Genomic DNA, 25,221 nt, shown 5'->3' on the forward strand with positions numbered 1-25,221 from the left:
GTTGACAAATTAACACATTGATTGAATATTTTCATGGATCTAATCACGCAACTAAAGTCAACCACTATTCCGGAGGCGTGAAAACATATAGCGGTCGCGGGCAAGTGTCAAATTGTTGGTTTTCGAATCACCGTCTGCGACGGTTCTCTTATTCGTTACTTATTACATAATAGTAAAAAAACTATCAACATATTACACTGTGGTGATTGGAATGTATGTAATGACAAGTCGCGAGAGATGGCTATGTCTTGGGTGTTATCTTGTGAGCGATCGCGGGGTTTGTAATATATTTCACACTTATTTGAAGTGTTAGTTCGTGAGCGTGATTATTGTTGATATTCGAATTGCCGTCTACGCCGGCTCTGTGGCAAACTAATTACCAAAACATTACCTTGCGACTGATTCCTAGATTTAGCAAACTATTTCACACCTTTGTTGCTGAAAGTACGACATGCCGACGCAACCTATACCCGAAAGTACGAATCACCGCCGCGTCCATAAGAATAACGATATATTAAAGTTCCAATCACCGTAAACGTTAGGATTAACTCGAATCGGTCATATATAATAATTTTGAATATACTTGCTAACTAATGGCGTCGCTGTTTACAATACTTCATATTCAACACCACTTCATCAGAGATCACTATACCTATAACCAGGGTTGCCATACCGTCCTTATTTCGAAGATTTGTCCTTATTTTGAAGGTACACGTCTTAGAAAACTCAAGTGTCCTTATTTCTAAGAAATGTCCTCATTTTCGACTTGCGTCCTTATTTTGTCTTATTTTCAACCACTACAGAACTTCGATCGTTTTCATCTGGTATTTGTGTTGCATAATATTCATAAAGTATGCTTTTGTGTCTAGATTTTATGACATCATAAAGGAAAGCAACTCTCGTGACGTACACCCCATAAGATTAGACTTCTAAGTAGTGAGATAGCTCGGGCCGTGAGTACCAAGCTACCACGGCGGACGTCATTTTAGCAGTAAACAGCAGTACCAGGTTCCTGCTGTTTGGCCTACAGCAGAATAAGCTGAAGCTGTGGGGAAGGCAGCATTTATTGCGTTATGAAAAAAGGCGCAGTGCAGTAGACACATTGGTTAATAAGTAGTAAAGCTATATTAATCATTGATTAATTTTTCTAAATCATATTGCACTTGTGCACATAGTTTTAGCTACTAATAAGGCTAAATCTGATTAGTAAAAATGAACAGGCGTAAAAACATTTTTCGTGACGATTATGAGAGAGAATTCAAAGATATCTAACGAAGTTTGAAGGGCGAGTGTTTCGCACATAGCAATATTTGCAATTGTAACATCAACCTGGAGGCCATAGGAAAGACCGCTATTTCAACTCACATTGATACCCGAAAACACTAGAAGTGTGTCATAATGATTAATTTGAGCCAGTCGATGAATAATTTTTGCACAAGTCGATCAGCACCAACGACCACGGACGACGAGTCAGCTGCTGCAGAGGGTATCTGGGCATTCCATACTGTCAAACACCAGCGATCATTCCTTACCAACGATTGCACATCGCAATTGTTCAAAACATTATTCCCCGATTCCAACATCGCAAATAAGTTTTATTCGGCCAGGACCACGACTACAAGCATTAATTGTTACTCGAGTTCTTGCTCCATACGCTCAAAAATTATTTTGTCTAAACGTGGTGTGGGCCTACAGCCTTTTTTCATCTTGGTTGACGCCTCTAATCACAACGAGGTGGAGAAGTTTGGTTTATCACCCTATAGGGCAGAGGTCTCAAACTCAAATGTGCTCGCGGGCCAATTTCCTATTTTTGATGGCGCCGCGGGCCGCACCACCAATAATAGGGGAATTCAATGTATTTCAAAGTAGGCCTTATTTCCGGGTTTCGAGCATAGGTCTACTCCTGATAACTAGGCTATATTGACATGTCATTACGGAAGTTAAATAGAATCAGCGTTTCACTTTACCTTCGAATGTTGGAACAGATCCATAACAACTTGAACATAATGGATCTGTGCAATAACAATAGAAATGTGCAAACGCCGAAAAATCCGTTCGTTACAGCTGTGAAGCGTAGGCTACGACTAGTTGATACTCGCCACATTAAATTGGCGACAATAACATATATAAAGATACCCAAGATGACACGGGATGTAACCAACTATATCAAAGGGGCAACATAATGCCAATGTCGGTTGCCATACCTATATGCTTAAATATCTAAATATGCTACGTAACGCAAGCTATACGGCCTTTTGATCAGACTTGGACATGGACAACTAGATAATTCTAGTTGTCTAATTTCACTAAATTAGAGCAAAATGCCAGTATTCTAATTCTAATCTAATTTGGAAAACCTGAAAATTGTCTAGTTGTCCAAGTATATGGTTGGATAACTAGATAATTCTAGTTGTCTAATTTCACTAAATTAGAGCGAAATGACAGTAATCTAATTCTAATCTAATTTGGAAAAGCTGAATATTTTCTAGTTGTCCAATTCTGCTTTTGATATTTTACTATTTCTCCTACCAGTTTGATAGTTTGTTTATAGTGTCCTATATGCAGGCCGTGTTATTTTTGGCATTTCAGGAGCCAGATGCCAAAACTGCCAAAAATAAAAATTTGAAAATGCCAAAAATAAGCAATTTTTGGCATATGCCAAAAATAACACAACCTGCCAAATAATGTATTTCGTTCATGGTGTTGTGTTAACAGGACCGCGTTACAAGCGAGAAGAGCGTTGGTGAAAGGCAGGTTTCTTAATCTGGGTTCAGCCTACCCATTAGGGGTGAAAGCATGGTGTCCTAAATGGTGTGGGCACAGCGAGATTGAACGGCTGACTGCATTTGGTTTACGTCATACTTTCCATTGTCCGAAGGCAATTTTACGACCATTTTTGACCGGCTTGTCGAGCGCTAAATTTGATAAAACGTGTATCAATGAGAAGCTGCCGCAGTACTGATTATTAAAATATAAATTATATTCTGCTCATGGAACTGGAACCCCCAAAATCAACCACGATTTTTGCATTGTGCTCGAGTTGAACATTGTGACTCAACGAACTGTCTGGCTATTTCTGAGCTTCATGGTCTCGTTTTGCCAGACAGTCTTGTTGCGTCAATGTTCTTAAACAAGCTAACCTTCCCAGGACTCTTCCATGTGAGTTAGTAATATTAAAGTCACCTGAAGTGACAAAAGTCCTCCGAAAATATATCGGTAGACTGAAGGAGAAATTATAGTCGGGCTACTAAATAGAATGTGTTGAGAGACAACACAGGAAACTCCTGGAAAAGGATCGGGAAGAAAATTCTTTCCGCGATGAGATCGATGGCACTGGCGAAGTGATCTCTTTTCATGATGCATGCAAGCCGGTTCGGCCCTCCAAAGATTTTGAAGCTCTGAAAACCTTTTGTGGATGACTGGCAACATTCTTTCCCTCAACGGCTACTGTTGAAGCCGATATTTCCCAGATTCGCTGGGCGAGAAATGAATTTAGGAGAAACTTAGCTGACCTGAGTTTGGAAGCACTGTTACAGTGCAAACGATTTAAGTCTATTCAACAGCTGTAACAATCAGCTGTTGAGCGTGTTTGTTAGGCTTTTCTTTTTTTTATTTTGCTTATTGGCACCGATTCCGATGAATACTGCACATTTTGTGGTTTCGTTTGATATTATTAACCTATGAAATCGTTAGGTTTTTTCTTCTTCTTATTGTTTGTTGGCACTTTTTGTGGTGTCTTTTGACAAACTAGCCCAAATAAAGCGTTTTTGTGAATTATTCGAGGCTGAGACTATCTATTTAGAGGACGATGCCAAAACTGCCAAAAATAAAAATCGAAAAATGCCAAAAATAAGTTATTTTTGGCAGTTTTGGCATATGCCAAAAATAACACGGCCTGCCTATATGGTGTGGACACAAGCAAATCTCACGGGCCCAGTGGTGGCTTTTGGGGTGGGTGAGGTGGGCGGTCGCCCGGGCCCCCCTGGTCGAAGCCCCCCTATTTGGATGATGGGCTTTTTTCAAGGATAATAACGAATAAACATGGAAATCCGTGTACCAAGCAAGAATATGATTCCGTACAGATGTGTCAATCATCATCAAATCTCTGCATTTGTTCGAAAAGTCCCGTATCCCGATAATCATCACGTCTCTGCATGTGGTAGAATTACTTAGTTTTGATGTAGTCTATCCCAGGGTTGTAATGACTCGAGTCATGACTCGACTCGAGTCAGACTCGAGTCACGATTTTTTTGTGACTCGACTTGACTCAAGTCATTTTCTTGAAATGGGAAAATGACTCGACTCGACTCGAGTCAATATTTGGATTGACTCGACTTGTACTCGAGTCATTACGCATGACTCGACCCAAGTCATTGACTTGGCTTATTTTATATGACTCGAAGACGAAGAATTTGCGAATCGTAATGGCTCGATCAACGCATCTGACAGATTCTGCCGACATCGCTATTTGTCACTACTGCTTTCGTTGCACTCGTCTGATGTCAGATGTGCCGCCGTAAAACAACAGACAATGGTACATAGTAGCAATGCATTGTGCAAAATCATCCAGTAATGAAGAGGTAATAAATCCTCTGCAATCAAAGTACACAAGACTTTTCAATTCTACAAACAATCAATCTAGCAAACAAACAATCGAAGCAAAGTTCAATTAGAGCCAATGCAATGACTCAGATGGTCAAGTACTTGGAAGAGACTGATAAGCCCAAGTGTAGATTTGAAGGCGATGATTCTTGGCATTTTTGGGCGACTAGAAAAAATTAGTATCCAATGCTCTTCAGTGAGGTTCAAAATGCTTGTCAGTTCCTGCATCTAGTGCACCAGTGAAAAGTGTATTCAGTAGATGTGAATTTATTCTAAGGCCATGCCACTTTAATATATCTGAGGATCTCCTTTCCAATTTGGTATTTTTGAAGTGCAACTCATCATTGATTTGATCTGCCGTATGTGAAAAGAAAACACACAATACCTTCCGTCCATTTGACGTTTTGTGAGGTATGTGCATTGTGCACGTGAGTAATAATGAATGGCTAATGTTGTGAGATGTTTGTACAATAGGGCTGTTCAAAAATAACTTATTTTTATTTTACTTGGTGGCTACCTTGATAAAACTGTTATGTTGCATTAAAAGAACACTGAATCTGGCTAAATTTTAAAAAGTAGAATCAATGATATAAGAGGAGAAAATTTTAGATTTGAAAATTAATGGAGTATTTTTAGTGAGAAATTCTTTCATATAATATAATTACATACTGGTAGTAAGCCGACTATTTTTTCATATCCAAAATATCCTACCCTAATAACTTCGCTTCTTTTAGTTGCAATTGAGCCAGATTTGCTATTAATCATATTTTCACACAATCTAACAATATCATGAGTTAGCCGGTAAAATTCGAAAATCTCTGTTCGTATTAATCCAAAATTTTCTCTCATAGCATTGCTTTCTACCTGTTGGAATTGAGCCAAATTTGAGTTTTTTAGACAATCTAACAATTTTAAGAAGTAGCCGGAAAATTCAAAAAAATGTTTTGTAACAGCGCCATTCCTACAATTATTTCTCCAATGCTGTAACTGTGATGTAGTCTGTATTGCAATTGGGAAAACCTTTATTAATATCAATTAAAAGGTATCCGTTCTTTTGTCACTGCACAATGCACATAGCTGCATGCACGCTTTTACAGCATGGTGGCCTATGGTGAAAATACCTCTACATAAACATGAATCTGTTGATTCTCTATCACCTGATATGTAGACGTGAATTAGTAGGTTCTCTATCAGATAGTATGTAGACTTGAATTCGTTGGTTCTCAATCAGCTATTTGTGAGCTGTCGTCGACGTGCTCGTAATAAAAACTGAATGCTTGTATTTGTGATGTACCAGACTGACAAGACAGATATTTGATTCTAACTTCTAAGACTAGTGAAGTTATCAAATTGGCGGACTGTCCCGTCTATCTGTAGCATCGGTAAATGAGGCCAGGAACTGTGCGTTATCGGCCTAAATAAACATGTGTCCAGACTCTGATAGGGACAAAATAAGCATGTTTGGCAAGCAAGGAATTCGATATCACCCAAGCAGGATTGAAAACATGGGCTGAACATGACTTCAATACTGTGACTTGGACTCGGACTCGAGTCATAACACTATGACTCGGACTTGACCCTATAAACGGTGACTTGGACTCGGACTCGACTCGGTGATGAATTGAAAATGACTCGACTTGACTCGAGTCAAAACCACAAAAGTAAGATTGACTCGTGACTCGGAACCATGTGACTTGGTTACAACCCTGGTCTATCCTTGCACACATGCAATAATAGACATGGTGGAATCCAGCACCTGACCGAACTTTACCGTGGTGAAAGAGATGATAAGAATAAGAGATGCAAAAAGGGGGTCTGGGCGGCGGAGACCCCCAGAAGTTACGGTTAGATGCTCATAGGGGGGCCCCGGTAAGTCTCGCCCAGACCCGCCCCCCCCCCCCCCCCGTTCGTAGGGCCACCACGCTCAGTGAAAATGGTCTTTATTGTCACACATTCCATTTGGTCAAAGGCAATTTGACGGTAATTTTTGACCGCCTTGTCCTGCGTTCGCCTAAATTTGATAAACCGGGTATCAATAGAATGCTACCACGGTACTGATTGCGAAAATATAAATTTACTCTGTTCGTGGCCCTGGAACTCGCCAAAATAAGCCTCAAATGTTGCATTGTAAGTGAGTTTGGTATTGTAACGTTTGACGTGACGAGAACGAGTACGAGTAATTCTACAGAGGGTCGCGCTCAAGTCCAAATCACAATTTTCAGTCACGAATTATCAATAGGTCATGTTTTACCATATTAAACAAGTAATGTCACGTAATAGTTGATCTTCCACTGAGTGGTAACTGAGTGGAAACTGATGTATTAGTGAGGTTCGATGAGTAGTTTCAGGCTTCTGGAGTAGCTTTAGAGCTAATTTTAAGTTCTCAAAAATTGGTAGTAAAATATTGTCGAATACCTCGAAATCCAAAATGCCGTCGCGGGCCGCACAAAATGGTCTCGCGGGCCGCGTGTTTGAGACCTCTGCTATAGGGGGTGGGGGGCACGACCAACGTTTTTTTTTTGGGGGGGGGGGGCTGATGAAGTGCTGTTTCGGCCCTGAGTAAAGGTAAACCTAGACCTGAGCTCTCGTGAGATCCATGAAGCACTTTCTAAAACAAGGAGTTGCTGGAGCAGAATGTTTCTGGCGAAAAGTATGGAATGTGATATGCCACGGCTTGTACAAATACAAAGTAAGTTCCAAAACGTTTTTTTATGCTAATCTAATTTTTCGAATGTCCTTATTTTTGGGTCTATGTCGATGGCAACCCTGCCTATAACGGTAGCACACAAGACCGGCATATCATCGCCGCAGCCTATACCAGAAAGGGTACCATCACCAGAGATCCCATAAGAAACAATGGCACATCACGAGCGATAGGGGCTCTGAAAGGGTACCATCACCACCACGAGTTTTCACGGCACATCACCGACGCAGCCTATACCTGAAAGGGTACCATCACCAGAGATCCCATAAGAACACATGGCACATTACGAGCGGAAGGGGGGGGGGGGGGGGTCTGAAAGTACGAGTCACCACCACGAGTTTTCAATACGAGTCACCGCCGCACCCATAAGAACCCCACCCACCTCACGAGCGATCATATATACTACTAACGCATTAACCAAAGTTTCATAATGTGAGAATTCACAGGAGAGAATAAAAAAATCTCTTCCTAGTGTTGGGCGTTCTCATCAAATATGTAGAAGGAATATCAAGAGTATCCAAGGCAGGGCGTCATAACCACTGCACTTGCGTGTATACCAGAGGCTTCAGATTGGAAGTGATTTTCTAATTGTCAAATTCAAGGTCATTTTGCAAGAAAACATATTAAGCTTATGATTGTGGTGCCGTTATATGAGATTCAGATGCAACGGTGCGACCAGAATGTTGAAGATGATGGTCATGTGTATTGTGTACATATCACACAGCGGAGAATATTAAAGCACTCGACAAGGCTAATTGTACTGCGGTCGTTATTATCTGAGAATTGGCAAGAAAAGGAATAAAGAAATACAGTTGAAACTATTTTTGTGACCTTACTTGAGGTGTTTCTGTAGTGAAGTATGGTGCAATTAACTTAATATTTACATATTGAGCCTAACGTGAGGGTCAACAGAGGACTCCACTGGACCATACAGTGTGCAGTACACGAGGACGAGTATATATCTTAAAGTGTTTCGTAATGCTGCAGGCGTACACGTGCTCGGGTGACCCCGTTATTCAAGAATCAGTACAATGCTTCAACTTATGAACTGACAAAACCGTTTGAAAGTTGCCGTCATTCAGTCGCTTAATAAGTCAATCCTCTCAGCCAGTTTCGTAGAAGGTGTCTGGTGTCGCGCAAAGCAAAATAACGGGGCCCAATTTTATCATCGTCCGCGACAAATCCACACTAATTGACGCCGGTGCTTGTGTTAACAAATAGTGATAACTGCTGTCTGTGCATCAAATTCCATGCGCTCATAGCTTATGTTACGAAAATAGTGTTGTGCTCGTTATATATGATTATGAAAGCCTGCCTTAGGCGTGATGCCAGTTCAGGATTTTCCGGAAGATAGTAGGCTACTATTATTCGCGACTATTGTTCTACCTATATTGTAGCGTGTTGTTGATACACTTTTACCGTACTAAATTCGTTTAGAGGTTTTCGTTACGAATAAGGTGAACGAGGAGTAATACAACGATATAGAGACACCGCATCATGCGCGAAGGTGGTGGTGAAGCCGCGATATGGCTTCTGTTGTACTTTGCAGCATGGGCCTGTGATGCGACGCAAGCCATGCCTGTTGCAGAATTTGATTCATTGGATACGGATGGGTTTCGAGATGATAAGGGACAAAGATTCAGTGACCTGGAAGAAAGTGGAATGTTACAGGATTTACTGGAAAGTATCACTAGCCGCTTCGAGTCTTCGCTGACATCTCCGCGATACAAGCGACAAGGTGCTACTTCTGTTTCGACGGTTGTTCTAGGCCAGTGGTTCCCAACCTTTTTCGACTCATCGCCCCCTTTTGAAGCTCCACACCGATCACCGCCCCCCCCCAAATATTGGGAACCGAAAAATGGGCATACAAACTGCATTCACTGGCGAGTTGTACCCATACAGTGAGGCTTCACGCTGCTGCCGTTAGAATCTCTCATACACCATTGATGGCGCTGCGCCACCAGCGAATCATGGGGCTAGTGTAGGGGTCATCTACACAGAGTGGCCCAGACACTACGAAGACCGAGACGATTAGAAAACGACTTGGGGGCTTACCCGTAAGATCAGGCTGTACGAGTGTACGGCGCACACTTGGACAACAAGAAAATTTTCAGCTTTTCGAAATTAGATTAGAATCAGAATTATAGCTATACACTTTTTTCACGTTAGAATTTGAAATATAACTACACAGTTTTTTTCAAATCATATTAGAATTAGAGTTACGGAATTCGCGAAAACTTGGAAATTGAATCAAGTTCAGTTCATATCAAATCAGAGTTCATTCTCATTAGCACGAGAATGGCAAATACCTATAGGTTACACCAAGCTTGGCTCATTTCGCACTATACAGTTCTCCTGCATCAATATCAGGAAAATCAGAAAATAGATTATTATTCAGATTATAGCATAGAAACATTTCACAAATTATAGAATTAGATTAGATTAGAATTTGAATCAGAGCAAAGAAACATTAACAAAAATAGATTAGAATTAGACTACCGGAATTTTGCTCTAATCCAGTGGCTATCAACCGGGGGTCCGCGAAACCCCTAAATTTGCAAAATGATTGATAACCCATTTGTAATTTTCTAAATTAGGAAAATCACGAGGCAGTTTCGTTTCATAACTGCTAAAACTTCAGAACTCACATCCACAGAATGGCCCTCAGAGATGAAATATCCTACTGTGCAAACTCATTTTAATTGCCAAATCCCCAATAGCCAACTGATGAAAACATATTGTCGTTTAGGGATATTTTGTTGGGGTTTGTGGAAAAAATATGAAGTTGGAGTGTTAAGGTCAATTAGGTTGACTTCGAAATGTTTGTCAGTCTCAGCAAATTAGTGAACAGTATAGTTTGAAATAAAATTTCGTGATGTATTTTCCTAATCTGTCCCAATAAAGGGATTGAAACCTTGCTACGGAATCCATTTTCTCCTACATAACCACTATTCCAGGATATTCAAGTTGAGCTGCTACATTGAAAAGACTAGGATGGACGTTTATTAAAAAATCCTGTTTCTCAATTTTGGTGTCATATGTGTTGCGAATAGCGATCATACCCAAAGGGGCCGTTGAAAGCGTTACCCGTTAATATTACATTCGCCACCACCTATCTTTTTGGAAATGGATTTTCGGCACTCATTTATATCAAATCGACGGCGCGGATTTTCAAGTCACGATAGCGTGTATCTATCCAATTTCTACATACAGTGTTATGTTACTTTCGTGAAAAGTCATTTTGTTGCTGTTTATCAGCTACAGCTAATATTTGCACAAGGCAGATGACGGTTACACGATAATTGAGCAAAATCTCAACTGAAACTTGAGGGGGTCCGCGGGAGTCCGTGACGGTCCAAAAGGGATCCGTGAAGACAAAAAGGCTGAGAACCACTGCCCTAATTAGACAACTCGAATTATCTGTCCAAGTCTGGTACGATGAGATTGTTTTCCATTAAGTACCGTGTCTAGGTAACCCCAATATCGATGGTTTATATTTAGTTAAACCAGTGGTTCTTAACCTTTTTTCCTCCAGCGCCCCCTTTCAAACATTATCGTGCTCCAGCGCCCCCCAACCTCATATTGTAAGGAATGTAATAAAGATAATAAGTAAGAGAGAGGGCCGTAACAGCACTTCGTCAAACCCCCTAAAAACGATTGCCTTGCGCATCCATAGCGTGATAAACCAAACTTCTGAGGGCTTCGCCCCCAAGAACCCCGTAGCGTGATTTTGATGGTCAGCAAAGTTTGTGTTGCCTGGCTGCCCTAGGTACCAAAATTTTCTATAATGCATGAATGAATAGGTGGTAAATACATATATAAGATAAACCAAACTTACGGGGGGCTTCGCCCCCAGACCCCCCTTCGGCTATCCGCTATTTGTTGATACTAGTCATCTACATTGGGTGTCCATTTACTGAGCTAGCTATTGTCGCCTAGACGCGCGAAGCTCGAAAAATTTCAATAATTAACGATTGAATTGGTCAATATGATCAGGAATTGTATGTATATTGCTATCAATTTCTTGTCCTCTCTGCTCACGTTACCAGATTTACCGGTAGAGCTGAGTGGGGTGCAATGTTCCCTCTAAGCTGCGCACGCGCGCAGGGTTGCACGGTCTCTGCGCACAGAAAATCTACGTTGCGCACAACAAACCGAAGTTATGACCTTTTTTTAGTCGTTACGCACTGTTGTCCAAGGGTCTGCGCAGTGAGTTTTTGAGTGTGCGCAGACTCATCAAAACGTAGAGCGAACATTGTGAGATGTCTTGGAAACTGTAGGGCCCGTAACTAATATTTAAACATATTCGGGCGGGCGAACCCGTTGGTATGACTTCGTTGCATGATGTAATTTCGTGACCTCCTGTCTGCTATATCAAAAAATATAGAATCGCCCAACAGGGATATCGCCCAACAGGAATATCTAGTTTTAGATATCCTTGTCGCCCAATCGTACTAAATTAAAAGACGCACACGATTTCAAATTGGTATTTCTTCACTGGCATATAATTTTTCCCTGCCAGATGGAATTCGTATTCTGGGGTTCAGATTGCCAAGACAGGAACATTCGGTGCCAGTCATTTAGCCGCCCATGGACAATTAAACCTATATGTCTTTTGTAGTCTATATATAACGATGTTTTCGGTGTTAATTTGCTCTGAATACTCATTAAGGATATGTCCTACCACCACATCATCTACTCACATGACATCATACTCACGTATTTGAGCTATGTGAGGTGTAATAACTAGGGCGAGTTTTTTACTTAAAAATTGGAGAATTTTGACCTAAAAAAACTTGATTTTGGCCAATTTTTGACATCATGTACGCAAATTAGGTGTTTTCGCACATAATGTTATATTCATTTCTGGTAGGGAGTGGGACTGTCTGTCCTTACGAAAAAGCGTTTTTGACCTAAAAACTGACAAATTTTGACATGAAAAAGCTTTCTTTAACGATATCTGGCCCAGTAGTTACACCACGTATTATGGTAGAGTTAATTAAAATTTGTTGTAGTACAACGAAATATACTTTCTTACATTCTCGTGTAGAAAGTGTTTGTCCGTACTAAGTAGCTTGCCAACAATGGAGAAATACCGTTTAACAGCAGTAGTTGTTGGCTGGCAACACTGAAGCCGTGCGTACACTGTTTGTGACACAACATGTTGCTTCATACTGTCAATGTTGTCATGCATCACAATTTTTCATCATGCGCTTCTTGATAAAATAACCATGCAATGTCAAGCAGTCATGCTTCAGTTAGGATATTGCGGTACGTTGAGCATAACACCATATCAATTGTCAACCTATTTGTTTCGTTTAACAGTTTATGATCCACGATGAGCAGACAATGCGTCGCCTACAACGGTAGGCCTATAAAGTGGGCTACAAGCTGGAAAATATCAAATCTACGATACAAACGAAATGGAGGGGTCCAAAAAAATTTGAATTTGTAAACAATTTTGACAACTTTATGACTTAACGCTCAATTTTATAAAGCAAAATCGCCCTAGTAATAACAAATTCTATTAATTTAGGCATTATCAGCCCGGGTTGATGAGATGCATGGAATTGTGTTTTCACCACTAGTTCAAAAAATTCAAAATCAACCCAACTGAACTAATAACTTCCTTCGGTCGAAAAAAAAAACTGAATGTACTCGCGTACCACCTGGAAGACCCTCGCGTACCACTAGTGGTACGCGTACCACAGGTTGGGAACCACTGCTCCAGCGGGACTATGAACAATGGGTTGTCCTCGCTCTTGAACGTCATATATTACATGTTTTCATACAAGTCTATGTTCGCCAGATCTGTTCTTAGGCTGTATGCTAGGACGTTTAGCACTGTAACTATTTATTAGCTGCAGGATTTCATTACATATTGTGGCTTTCAATGCGATCTTTATTTGTACATATAGGTAATTGCAAGTTATGGTTGCGATAGAGTAACCGCCACCCGCACTTGAAATTAGGACATTGATATGCGGTTCTAACGCCAGCAGAGCATTTGCGAGTGAAGCACCGAAAATTATGTTTTTCGCGATACGAGACGCTAGCTAAAGTCGCACGTGAAGCCCGCGGGAGTACCGGCTTTGAGAGACGGATGCGTTAGCGTCGGCTGTTGTTATCACGTTCATTGAAATTGGTTTCACTGAATTGGCAGATCGCGACCGTCTTCGGTCTGCTGTTTTGACAGTCGGTAATTTACGGGGATCTATCCTGCTACACATCCGCCTCTTTCGGCAGGAGGCATTCGACTATTACAAAGCGAAATACCATTCCCAATTTGTCAATCAAGGAAATTTGATGTTTCAAAACCTTTCTGTCCCCACAGTTGTCATTATTAGCTAGACAGGTGTGAGCTTCTGCTAACTTAATCAGCGACCTGTTGCTGACCTTTTATAAATGCTGCTAGGAATTGATTGATTACAGACATCGTTCAATGACATGTGGCTTAGGCGGAGATAAAATATTCTGATATGCAAGAGGTCTACGTACGATTGTAGTTTCTTGTCCCTGCTGGTGGGCATGGTGGACGGTGGTATTGTAGAGCGGCCCTCAACAATGTCTGCCTCCAACCGCGTGCGCTTACATGCTGTTGTTTGTGGTATTCTTGGTGTTTGTTGACTACTATGGTCATTGGTCATTTACACCAGGCTAATTTTCTTCAATTTTATCCGTAGCTGCCGACTTGTAGGCTTTTATAAGACACCGCTTACACGGCTGTATCCACGGAACTTGTGGACGTGGAAGCGTTTACACAAAATGTGCTTGACTTTAATCACGGTGGATTATAGTGATTGGTCGTCAATACGGATGGGCAAAACGAATCGTTGCTTCGAATCATTTTCCGTTCCGTATGATTCGAATCAGGCATGTAGAATCGAATCGCAAGGAAATTTACATTGTGGGTACATGGTATTTTGTCATTCAAAGAAGTTCGTATTATCCGGGAAGGCAGTTTGTAGCACGAAGTCAAGGTGACCACGAACAAGAATGGTGCCAGGGTGTCACCTTGAAGCACACCAGTCGAAGTGTTGAAATCTCCGCCTGGGCCGTCATCTGTTCGGACTCGCGCTCGACCGCTCGTGTGTCAGTGTAGAGGGCCACAATGGCGTATCTTATCTGAGGATCTCCGCCATGGCTGGGCGCGAGACCGAGTCGAAGGCTTTCGCGAAATCAACGAAGACGGCCACAACATTCTTTTTGTGTGAGCGACAGGTGTCAATGATTGTGTGCAGTACCAGGATGTGCTCTGTTGTACCGCGAGATGGTCGAAATCCATTCTGAGCATTCAGGAGCTTGGTAGAGAGTTGCTCACGTATGCGAAGGAGCAGTACTCGGTCGAACAGCTTGGCAGCGGTCTGCATCAGGGAGATGCCTCTGTAGTTCGCTGGGTCACTCGCAGCCCCTTTCTTGTAGATAGAGACGATTTCGCTCACGAGCCACTCTGGGAGGCACCAGGCCGCCTTCGAGGACGCCATTCATGATGTCGAGGAGCACAGGTGCAACGCCGAGGTGTAAGCAGCCGTTGGGATGCCGTCCGTGCCGGTGGCCTTGAATTGTGGTACTCCACGCATGGCTGTCTTGAGCTCACCTAGCGTGATCAGGGTTGTATTGATCGCTAGAGGATTTGCTGCTAGTGAAGGCGGTGCAACGAGCACATCGATGTCCGGTGAAGGTGTAGATAACAGGGTCTCGAAGTGTGCTGCGAGGTCTTCCGTACAGGCCTTCACGCGAGCATTGCAGCAGATATAATCCAGGCGTGTGTTGCGTTGGCGCATACCGTCAAATGTCGTCCTACGCTTCGGCTTCATAGAGAAGTTGGCATTGAGAGGAATGAGGTCGCAGCGGTCGAGCAGATTGGTAAAATGCTCCGAGTTGCTGTTCTCGTGGTCAACTGGGAAGCGAACTCGCTGCGAGCGCTCGGCCAACGTGGCATTCATGTCCCCAAGCAGCATGGTTATGTCGCGCTGCGGGTAGGTTGATAGAATGCCTTCTAGTTGGTCGTAGAAAGCGAGCGTTGCAGCTGGGAGGGCAGTGGTGTTTGGAGATGTTGGTGAATACGCACACACGAGGTGCAGTTTGCGGCGACGGAGTTGAATGCTGGCTGTGATAATCCGGCTGTTTATAACGTAAATCTTTGCCGTTATAAGTTGAGAAAAAATCAAAAAACAACATAACAACCGTTATAAGTTGAGAAAAAAATAGACTAGAACGAACATAAAACCCCCAAACCGGAGGACGCCCCTACATCAGATGTGGAGAGGGGACTACGATGGTCTGGATTTTCGGCGAGCCGCAAAAAAAACAGACTTGAAGCCATAGCGCAGTGCTTTTCAACCTTTTTGAACTTCATTCGCACTTTTTTTGTAGATTAAATTTCATTCGCACAAACTAACCGAAAATCGTTATGCAAAAAGAAGATGAAAATACAACATTTATTTGTTCAGGTGTGCAACAAATTGGCTACTATGTATCTTAAGCTATCAAGTGTAGTGTCTCATTAATAAGGCAACTATTTTCGCTCGTTTTCATTTCAACTATTTCACTAAAACCCTTCTCGGCCAAACAAGTTGTTGGGTTTTGTACAAGAACGTCTGCTAGTGCGTGGATGGGTAGGTCTTAAAATCTGTTCTGCACTCCTATCCAAAATACAACGTATTTTTCACGAGTGAAAAATGCTTGCTGGAAGAAATCGATTTTGAGAGCTGACGAAAAGGTCTAGGAGGCTCCAGTATGTCGAAAGGGTGAAAAACCCACCTGTTTGTGTTGAGGCTTTTGCCTTATGTCTTGGAAAATAATGTCCAAACTCCAAACGATCAAGAGGAGTAGGCAAGAGAGTGGGCAGTGGGCAGTGGGCACATTAGAGCTCGCTACCTTATGATACTTTTTTTCAATTTCCAATTTTCTGTATCGCGAGTATGTGGGAAGAGCAAATAAGCTCACGATACTGTGTGTTCTGCTCTTTAGACCAATCTAACTTGAGAATTCATAACAGTTTGATAACGTTGAAGCAGCGTTTTAGACTACCACCAAAATCTGAGTTTTTGGGGCATCTGGCGACCCGAGCTCACCCATGAAAAGGAATTCATTTTGAATATTACAGTAGTATGCTACGATTTTACGGACATGTATGACATACAGAACGCGCACAACACAATTCTATCCAACACAGCTCTACAAATATGTCTGACGCACGCGATTTAAAATTGGGTGAATTAACTACCTCCGCGTGTCGCAGTTGTACTACTGTCTACTCATATTGCAAGAACGGGGCTATTCCGTGCAGACAACGGATCATATCCATATCGAATGGTTTGGCCATTAGGCATCGCTCATTTTTTTGGCCAAGGTTTTGTCGACTATGTTGTTTTGGCACCGCATTTTATCAGCGGTTTGTTGGCCAAATCTTTACGTCTTCCTTTGACCTGACGCAGAAGGGGTTGGCATCGGAATGAATGAGTCTCATAGACCTGAACTCACTCGTTGCACATCCCTAGTCCCTATACTAGTTCATCCCACGGTCTTCGACCATGTTTTCCAGAAAAACCAGTCGGACAAATCTTATCATGAATTCTCATTATAAAACCATATTTTCTACGTGTCTCGCTTATTGGCTACAGTAGCCTACCCAGCTCCGTGACCTTAGATTTGTAAAAACTATCGCAGGATGTTTGCAAAAAATTCAACTAATATTCCAGAGGTGGTCAGTAACGAAGTACTTCTACTTTTTCGAAGTACTCAAGTAATTTTACACTACTTTCGGTACTTACTCAAGTAGATAGAATCTTCGCTACTTCTACTTCTACTTCATAATATTTAGTGATCTTTTTGTTTTAGGGTATTCATGGTGTTTGTCGACTACTATGGTCATTTACACCAGGCCGATATTCTTATTTTTCAGTAACTACCGACTTATAGCACGGCCCACCTCTAGGCTTTTGTAAGACACCGCTGAAGCGGATGAGGTGGCGAGGAGGAGCCTAGGTAAACCTCCAACACTTAGGTATCGGAATTCGGAAGTCGACCTCGGTCGGACTCGAAGCGGCACCCACTGGTGTTGCAGCCGCGGATTGTACCACTGTGCTATCTACTTACTTACTTTTCGCTATTTTCAGTTTGTCAAGTAGAAGTAGTGTAACCCTCCAATTAGAAAGAGAAACTGGGGAATTCTCGGGCTGTTTTCACGGAGTTCTAACTTTCAATTTTGAGAAAATTTAAGTCAAACCCAGAATTTCCGTCGCGCTTCACATCTAGTAGATATTGAGTTACAAATTTGTTTTCACGAAAGTGAATCTTATTTAGGTTGCAGGCTGCATTGCACCACATTGTCGCCCATATGACATATTTCGTCACAGTAAATATGGCCCATCATAACGTTTGAAACTACCGTTTCGCAATCTAGCATTTACCCATCATATCGTAATCTAGCAGCCCATGGCGTGTCCTAATCTGGAAAAGTTGGCTCTGACTTTTTGAGCGTTAGATCTGTTTTAGCAGACCACCGTTAAAACTGTCACGACAAAAGGCATAAAACACATTTTCCGCTTTTCTGATGTAGTATTGGAATTTGTCGTTCGCAACTCGCAGTATCATTACTTTGAGTTCTAATTAGTTTCAGTTCTTTTGTCTGGAGAACATATATGTTTAAGTTTAAAAGCAAGTGTAGCATCGCCGTCTATTTTCCTACGATACAATTACACCATATGGCATTTTAAGCAGAGGTGGTCAAAGTAGTCAAGAAAGCTACTCAAGTAGAAGTAGAAGTAGCGACGAAAAAGTCTACTCAAGTACGAGTAGAAGTACTTCTTCCATGAGCAACCCAAAACTACTTGAAGTAGAAGTAGAATTTACTGACTTTAAATCTACTCAAGTTAGTAAGTAGTTGTAAAAAAGATCGTGATTTGTTCGCATGGATTGTCAAAAAATTGAGCTATGCGAAAGGTGCAGAGCTTGATTCATATTGATGTTTACCTGGAGGTATCCAATTTTGGACAACATAAGCATTCGTCTGCCTTATGGGATGAAAATAATAGTATTGATATGGTAATGCGATACTAATCCTCTGTTCACTCGAACAGTCCGTTTCAGAAAGTGTCATGATATGGCGCTCTCCCACATACTATAAGGCCCGCAGTTTAGTCGAAGAGCAATACAGAAAGTTGTATCGGATACGGTGTAAACACTATACGCGATTAGTAAACGTTGATATGCTGGATCGTAAAAATGTCATATTGTGTAGTTTTATTTCCGGAAATTAAAGGAATTACTATATACTTGCTTGTATCCTTCAACATGTATGTTCTCCAGACAAAAGAACTGATACTAATTAGAACTCAAAGTATGATACTGGGAATTGAAAGTGAAATATAAATACTACTTCTAAAAGCGGAAAATATATTTCATGTCTTTAGTCCAGAAAGTTTCAAAGGTGGTATGCTAAAACAGGTCTAAAGCTAACAAAGTCAGAGTAAACTTTTCCAGATTAGTACACGCTATGGACTGCTAGATTACGATATGATAAGTAAATGCTTGATTGCGAAACATCAGTTTCACACATGATGGGCCATATAACTGTGATGAACTTTTTCATATGGGCGACAATGCGGTGGGAACGGAACCACGCAATCCTCTGCCTACATTATATTCACCGATACTTTCGTGAAAACATGTTTGTCATTCCATAACTACTGTGCGCGAAGCGCAACGAAAGTTCTGGGCTTTATTTGACTTTTATGAAAATTAAATGTTGGTACTCCGTGAAACAGCCCCGAAATTCCTCAGGCTATCCCTCTTTTGGGGGGATTAAACTACTTCTACTTGACAAACTGAAAATAGCGAAAAGTAAGTAAGTAGATCACAAAACATTGCGAAGTAGAAGTAGAAGTAGAAGTAGCGAAAACCAGATCTACTTGAGTAAGTACCAGAAGTAGAGGAAAACTACTTGAGTACTTCGAAAAAGTAGAAGTACTTCGTTACTGACCAGCTCTGATTTTAACATTACGCCATATTTCTTAATCATCGTATACGAATCGCGCAAAGTGTTAACATCGTATCCATACAACTTCTCCGTACTGCTCTTCGACTAAATTAAAGGCCATAATATGCGCGAGGGAACATGCCATGACATTTTCTAAAATGGGATGTTTTAGTAAACAAAAGGCTAGTATCTCATTTCCATAGCAAAACAATCATTTACATCTCATGATTCAGTCGAATGCTCATGCTGTCGGAAATTTATACCTTCTGGGATGCATCAATATGCATTGTACATGAAGCTCTCTGCACCCTCCTCATAGCTCAATTTGCAGCTTTTGAAAGTCCATGCAAACGTATTATGACCGTTTTCAAAACTACTTACTTACTAGAGTAGATTTAAAGCCAGCAAATTCTACTTCTACTTCAAATAGTTTTAGGTTGCTTATGGAAGAAGTACTTCTACTTGCACTTGAGTAGATTTTTGCGTCGCTACTTCTACTTCTACTTGAGTAGCTTTCTTGACTACTTTGACCACCTCTGAATATTACATACATATCAACGCATAGCTCTGGCACCGTGTCGACCCAAAATGATACCCTTTGCGGTCCATACTTTAATAACCCTTGAAGGGGTAAGAATTTGTGTTGCAGTAACTTGCAAATGTGAGTCTGTAATGATTGTCTTTACTACTATCCTCGTGCCTTTGTACTAATCGAACAGTTATTACGAAAGTATGATGATTTTCAGCGAAGGAAAGCAGAAAGTCAATTTGACGTCATTTTTCGAGCCTGTCGCAGGCTCAAACGGGCTGATATACTGTATGTCTGCCACTACACATTACACAAGCTTCCAAACCAGGTTTTGGTTACGTAATAATTATAGTGCGAAAATATCAATTCGCTACGGCTTGTGTTGTGAGAGCTACGATTAGTGGTGCGTCGTAAGTGAAACAAGTTTTTGCAATTGCGTCGCAACAACAAAAGTTACACTGCCCTTGAATTTCCTATAAGGTTTATTTGAATTATTCCAGGTCAGAAAAATCAACAATTATTATTCACGATTTTCATTCGCACTCATTCAGGATTTTCATTCACCATCTCCGTCATTCGCACTGCAATTTTTTTTCATTCGCACTAGCGCGAACGCGAACGTCACACAGGTTGAAAAGCACTGTCATAGCGCAAAAAAGCACTTCTATACTCAGCAGCGATCTCTTTCAGGAATCATGCTCTGCTCCAGTGCTCATTCGTTCTATCATGTTGTTGCCGAGATGCTAACGGCTAACTACTCATAACATAATGAGGAATGTTTCTATTGACAATCGTTCCGCTGTAAATTTCAGCCAATAAAAATATATTGATAAGTAGTGCTTCGATTCGAGCAAAGTTTTGATTTGCGATTCGAATCGGCTGTGATTCAAATTGACATCCATAGACGTAAAGGACAGACGCGCTGCCTATTACTAGTATTGCTAGCTTAAACGCCCCGGCTTGCTCATGTAAGTAGAATACCTCCTTCTTTAGAGTAGGTCTACTTTACAGCACTTTGCGCCCGAAGACGTGATTTAGGACGTGTGTAAATGGGTATGTTTCGTAGCGTATGTTTGAACTTGATAACTTTACACACCGACTATCGTCGTAGCATATGCGCCGTGCTACTCCAGCGAGCAAATTTAATTTAGTGGTTTTTAGTGACGAAACTGTACTCAATTGCAAGTAGTTCTGCGACGAGATTATAGGCTCATTACATTATCTTCTCTTTAGCGGATACAAACCACCCGCCATCGTTCGTGAAACCGCTCAAGATTCAAGTGAGAATCGGCGAAACAGTTGAAACGAGGCTGCTGGCGGTTGATCCTGAGGGAGATGAAGTTACTATTTCACTCGCTAGCCCGTCGGCTATTGGTTCTGTCACTGCAGGTAATTAATTACAGCTACATAACCCCGAAACTACCCGGACATCGTTAGGTTCATTGGTAGCCTTACTACTGTCATTGTTGATATTAAGCTTTCACTTCATTACTGGCATGCGTTGGCATGTACAGTACAGGTACATATTGTACAATTGTACATTGTGCAATGTTCATGTATTATGCCTGCCTATATGTATAGTTGCACACACAAAACACACATATACATTTTTAACGGTACTTAGCGATACACTCAACATACCCAAAATACCACGCGAAGTACCGTTAAAAATATATATGTGTGTTTTGTCATTCTGAGTATGTTGAATGTTGTGTATCGCTAAGAAATAGAAAATAATTTCGTTAATCGCGGTTTAGTTTCGTTACTCGAACCATTATTTAACGTCGCCCTCCCAAGTGACAGAATCCATTCGGTACGAATAACACGCCATTCGTCTCTCCCTGACCACGCCTATATGTGAACAATAAACATACATTATAACAGGGGCCGGAAAGCTATGGCTCACGAGACATATATGGCTCTTTTGGTGATAGGATATGGCTCTCTGTTAAAGTTTCTAAATTGACACTTAATTAGCATCGTATTTATAAATATTTCTGCAACTTGTTTATAAATATTCATAACTGTTATAATCATTTTTTCTTGTGGGCGCTGAGACAAGTCTTTCTGAGGTCAAGACGACATATCCAGGGGGTTTAGGGGCTCGGTACCCTCTTTTCAAAACCCTAAAATTCACGCCTGCTGATAATATTTGCTGATTTATTATTCCTAAACAGTATTTTTTCTGTAATACAGAAAATACGGTACCTTTGGTATAACATTATATTAGGGATGGTGTGAACGTGAGGTTCACGTTCGCGTTCTGTGTGTGAACCTCGGAAATTTAGAGGTTCGCGTTCACAACAGAACCTTGGTAGGTTCTACACTGTGAACCTTTTTCATATATTACAATTTTTACTTCATTACAACATCTTTGGTTCATATTTATTGCATTTCAACTGCGGGCCACTCTACGGATGGCGCTGGCAACATTAAAAAATCAACACTAAACGAACATGCACCTTGACAATTTCAAATGTTTTACTTGCTTTGTTACAAAAGTTTGCCCGAAATATCCAGGTTTCCGTTTGTGAATACTTAGTGACTCTCTGTTGTGAGTTTGACCCGCAATCAAAAACATCACGAGCAAAATACGTAGTCAGCGAATGATGCTTAAAAATCTAGCAGGCGTACGGGGTCAATCTTGACTTCATATCTTTCCTGCATCATTAAAACCAAATCCGTGCGATTGAGGTGTTGGCCACTGCTGTATAGTGTATAACTTGTTAATGGGGTAATATTTGTAGCAAGTATGGAAACCTGTTTTACACTCAGCTCAATATCAATGTAGCGATCCTCAAACGCCGAATACACTGTCCGGTCTGGTCTCGACTGTTAAGGCGTAAGTTTATGTTCCCTGGTAAGTCCTCGTCGAAATTATTGGCAAAGCGACGGAAGATATTGATTTTATGGGAGTACCATATTCTTTAATTGCCTCAGTTGATACATTTAGGGCGAAGATAATAAAGTTGGATTAGCAATAAAGTTGATTCGCGCGTTCGTCAGGATTTATCAACCCAGGATTAAGGAAACCGGTTGATCGCGGCGCATAAAGTTAGTGTTAATTTCATGATTTAACAAACTGGAACAACTATAGATTTCTAGTTATATATAGAAACTGCGTACCATTCCTACGTCTAATGATTCCCGATAATGACCGTGCCGATTGTCTCCTGGGTTATGGCTTCACTAAACAATCAACGAATTATGAATTCCTACCCGCCATTGCAAAGCGACATCCGTTTCTTAGCTGTACCGTACGAACTGGACACGACTTTCATTTCGCGATGATGATAATTCTATCTATTACCGTGGCAGTATCGTCATTAGCAGGCTGCTGCTTCATTATGGAGATTGTGGGATCTCTAAGTTTCATTCACCAACTAGCAGCCTATATATAACGCATTTTCGCATTTTGATGCAACGGATAACGCCACTTGATTGAAAACTCGGGGCACCTCGACTACCTATCGCGCGTAACCTTCTCTAACTTCATGCGTCGCGATTAGCAGTATTTAATCACACACACACACACCTTTCGGATCAGCTAACTTTATTATCTCCGCTCTCAGCGACGTTTAAAACACCAATATGTACTTCGGCATTGTGGCATTATGTGGCCCGAGTCGTCGCTAGGTATCGTGTACATAATATAGGCTATCAGTTCATTGAAAGATAGGGTTGGAATTAGCGATATGACGTCACGTGACGTCATGAGGTTCACGTTCGTGTTCACACAGAACCTTTCAAAAAGGTTCGCGTTCACACGAACCTGAACCTTTCAGAGGTTCACACCATCCCTACGTTATATCAGTTTACACAGAAAATATGGCGCTCACATTGAATCCCATGTAGCGAACTTCAATTTCGTGTCATGATGACGTCACAAATCTTCAATTTCAAATTCAAGTCATCTAACTAGTTTACATTATTGTCGTGACAATTTAATTACAACATTCGCGACTTGTCGCGTGCTACGGACAAATTGTCGGAAGCGTAATGTACCGTACGACCCGAAGTCCCGTGATAATCACTGTCGAGAGCTTTTTATGGAATATATCTCAAGAAATAAAACGCGTGAACAAACCCTTGCAAGTCTATGCCATCCTTCGCGGAGAAATACCAGAAATATTCTGCAAATGCCCAGTTTTGAGCAACAATGTGCAATGTGCATTGTAAAAACGTATCTAGCTGTTTCAAAAAGGGATTCGAAATCCGATTCTATTCGCTACTGTTTGCCATTTCGAGTCTTCATTCTTTGCAATGTATTCGTGGATAACGAACCTTGTGATCGGCTGTAAGTTGAACTCAGGGATATATAGAACTAGAGTTCTATATATCCCTGGTTGAACTACGCGATGTTTCTCAAGTGTAGCAACGTCTAAAACAGATCGACGTAAAGCAAGCACAACATCTCATTAAATGTAATAAGGAAACGGTTTTATGAATAAATGTCAAGTGGGCCTAAGTTCGAATATTGCAGAAGTATCGCATGGAATCGGTTTTTGAATCGCAAACATCGTGATAATCTTTGACAACAGGAATATCTATTAACCGACAGCGATTGGGTGGCAGGATCTCACCAATTCGATATTTTTTACATTTATAGGGGTAGCTTCGAAAATGTTCTGTAAACCACTGATATTCTAGAACTAACTAGTTCATGGCCGGAGTGACTCAGTCGCTGGTTGCTAGTTCCGAAGAAAACTGTAGCTTGAAGGAGTATTAATCAACTCACAAACAAAATATCATTCCTGCTACCTGGCGTATATGGCAATGTTTGGCGGCAAGCGGAGTCTGTGTAAGGCAGACATGGGGTGATTACTTTATTAATGTAATCGATTGCGATTACGATTACTTATGAATCACACGATTACGATTACGATTACGATTACAGCAAAATCGGGAAGTAGTCGATTACGATTACGATTACATTGTAAAAGTAATCACGATTACTCACGATTACATATATTTTGCTTCTTAGAATTAATCTTAGAAGATATATTGAAGACAATATAAGGATTGCGATGAAAATACATAATGAGATGATAAATTGCTTTATAAATGTACGTCATTTGCTTGTTACGTCATAATGTACAATTGGGCATGTGTCCATTATCAATAACAATGCTGGGAGGGCGTGACGAATAGTCATATCCTTCCAAACTTAGCCCCACTGTACAAATGCCACCCCATGAACCCACAAAGGAATGAAGGCATGACAATTTGTGTGTGCGTCTCACGAAAGTTTTTCTTATAGTCTGCTTCGTTTGGGCGACTATACAATATCTTCTAATTTTATAACAGACGGGAGGTCACGAATTAACAAACATACAATAAAGTAATTATAACAACATATCAGATGCTATAATTATGAATTACGTGCCCCAGCTATACCGGTTA

At 41.1% G+C, this 25,221-nt stretch overlaps 1 protein-coding gene and 2 long non-coding RNA genes across 5 annotated transcripts in view; 2 read left to right on the forward strand and 1 right to left on the reverse strand.

The window, feature by feature from the left end:
• Positions 1-25,221, reverse strand: part of LOC145445226 (uncharacterized) — a 186,329-nt gene that overhangs the window by 71,266 nt on the left and 89,842 nt on the right. The window lies entirely within an intron of this gene.
• The window catches only part of LOC145445223 (uncharacterized), a 145,368-nt gene that overhangs the window by 58,769 nt on the left and 61,378 nt on the right, over positions 1-25,221 (forward strand). The gene's annotated exons all lie outside the window — the stretch shown is intronic.
• The window catches only part of LOC145445185 (uncharacterized), a 44,356-nt gene continuing 27,824 nt past the window's right edge, over positions 8,690-25,221 (forward strand). For all 3 annotated transcript variants that reach the window (XM_080323339.1, XM_080323340.1, XM_080323341.1), the window contains exons 1-2: positions 8,690-9,044; positions 21,052-21,207. In XM_080323339.1, coding sequence (XP_080179465.1) covers positions 8,804-9,044; positions 21,052-21,207 — 397 coding nt within the window. In that variant the 5' untranslated portion in view covers positions 8,690-8,803. The remainder of the gene's footprint in view (positions 9,045-21,051; positions 21,208-25,221) is intronic.

Source organism: Botryllus schlosseri, chromosome 8, assembly GCF_051294905.1.
Source record: "Botryllus schlosseri isolate E-star chromosome 8, Bs_hap1, whole genome shotgun sequence".
NCBI lineage: Eukaryota > Metazoa > Chordata > Ascidiacea > Stolidobranchia > Styelidae > Botryllus > Botryllus schlosseri.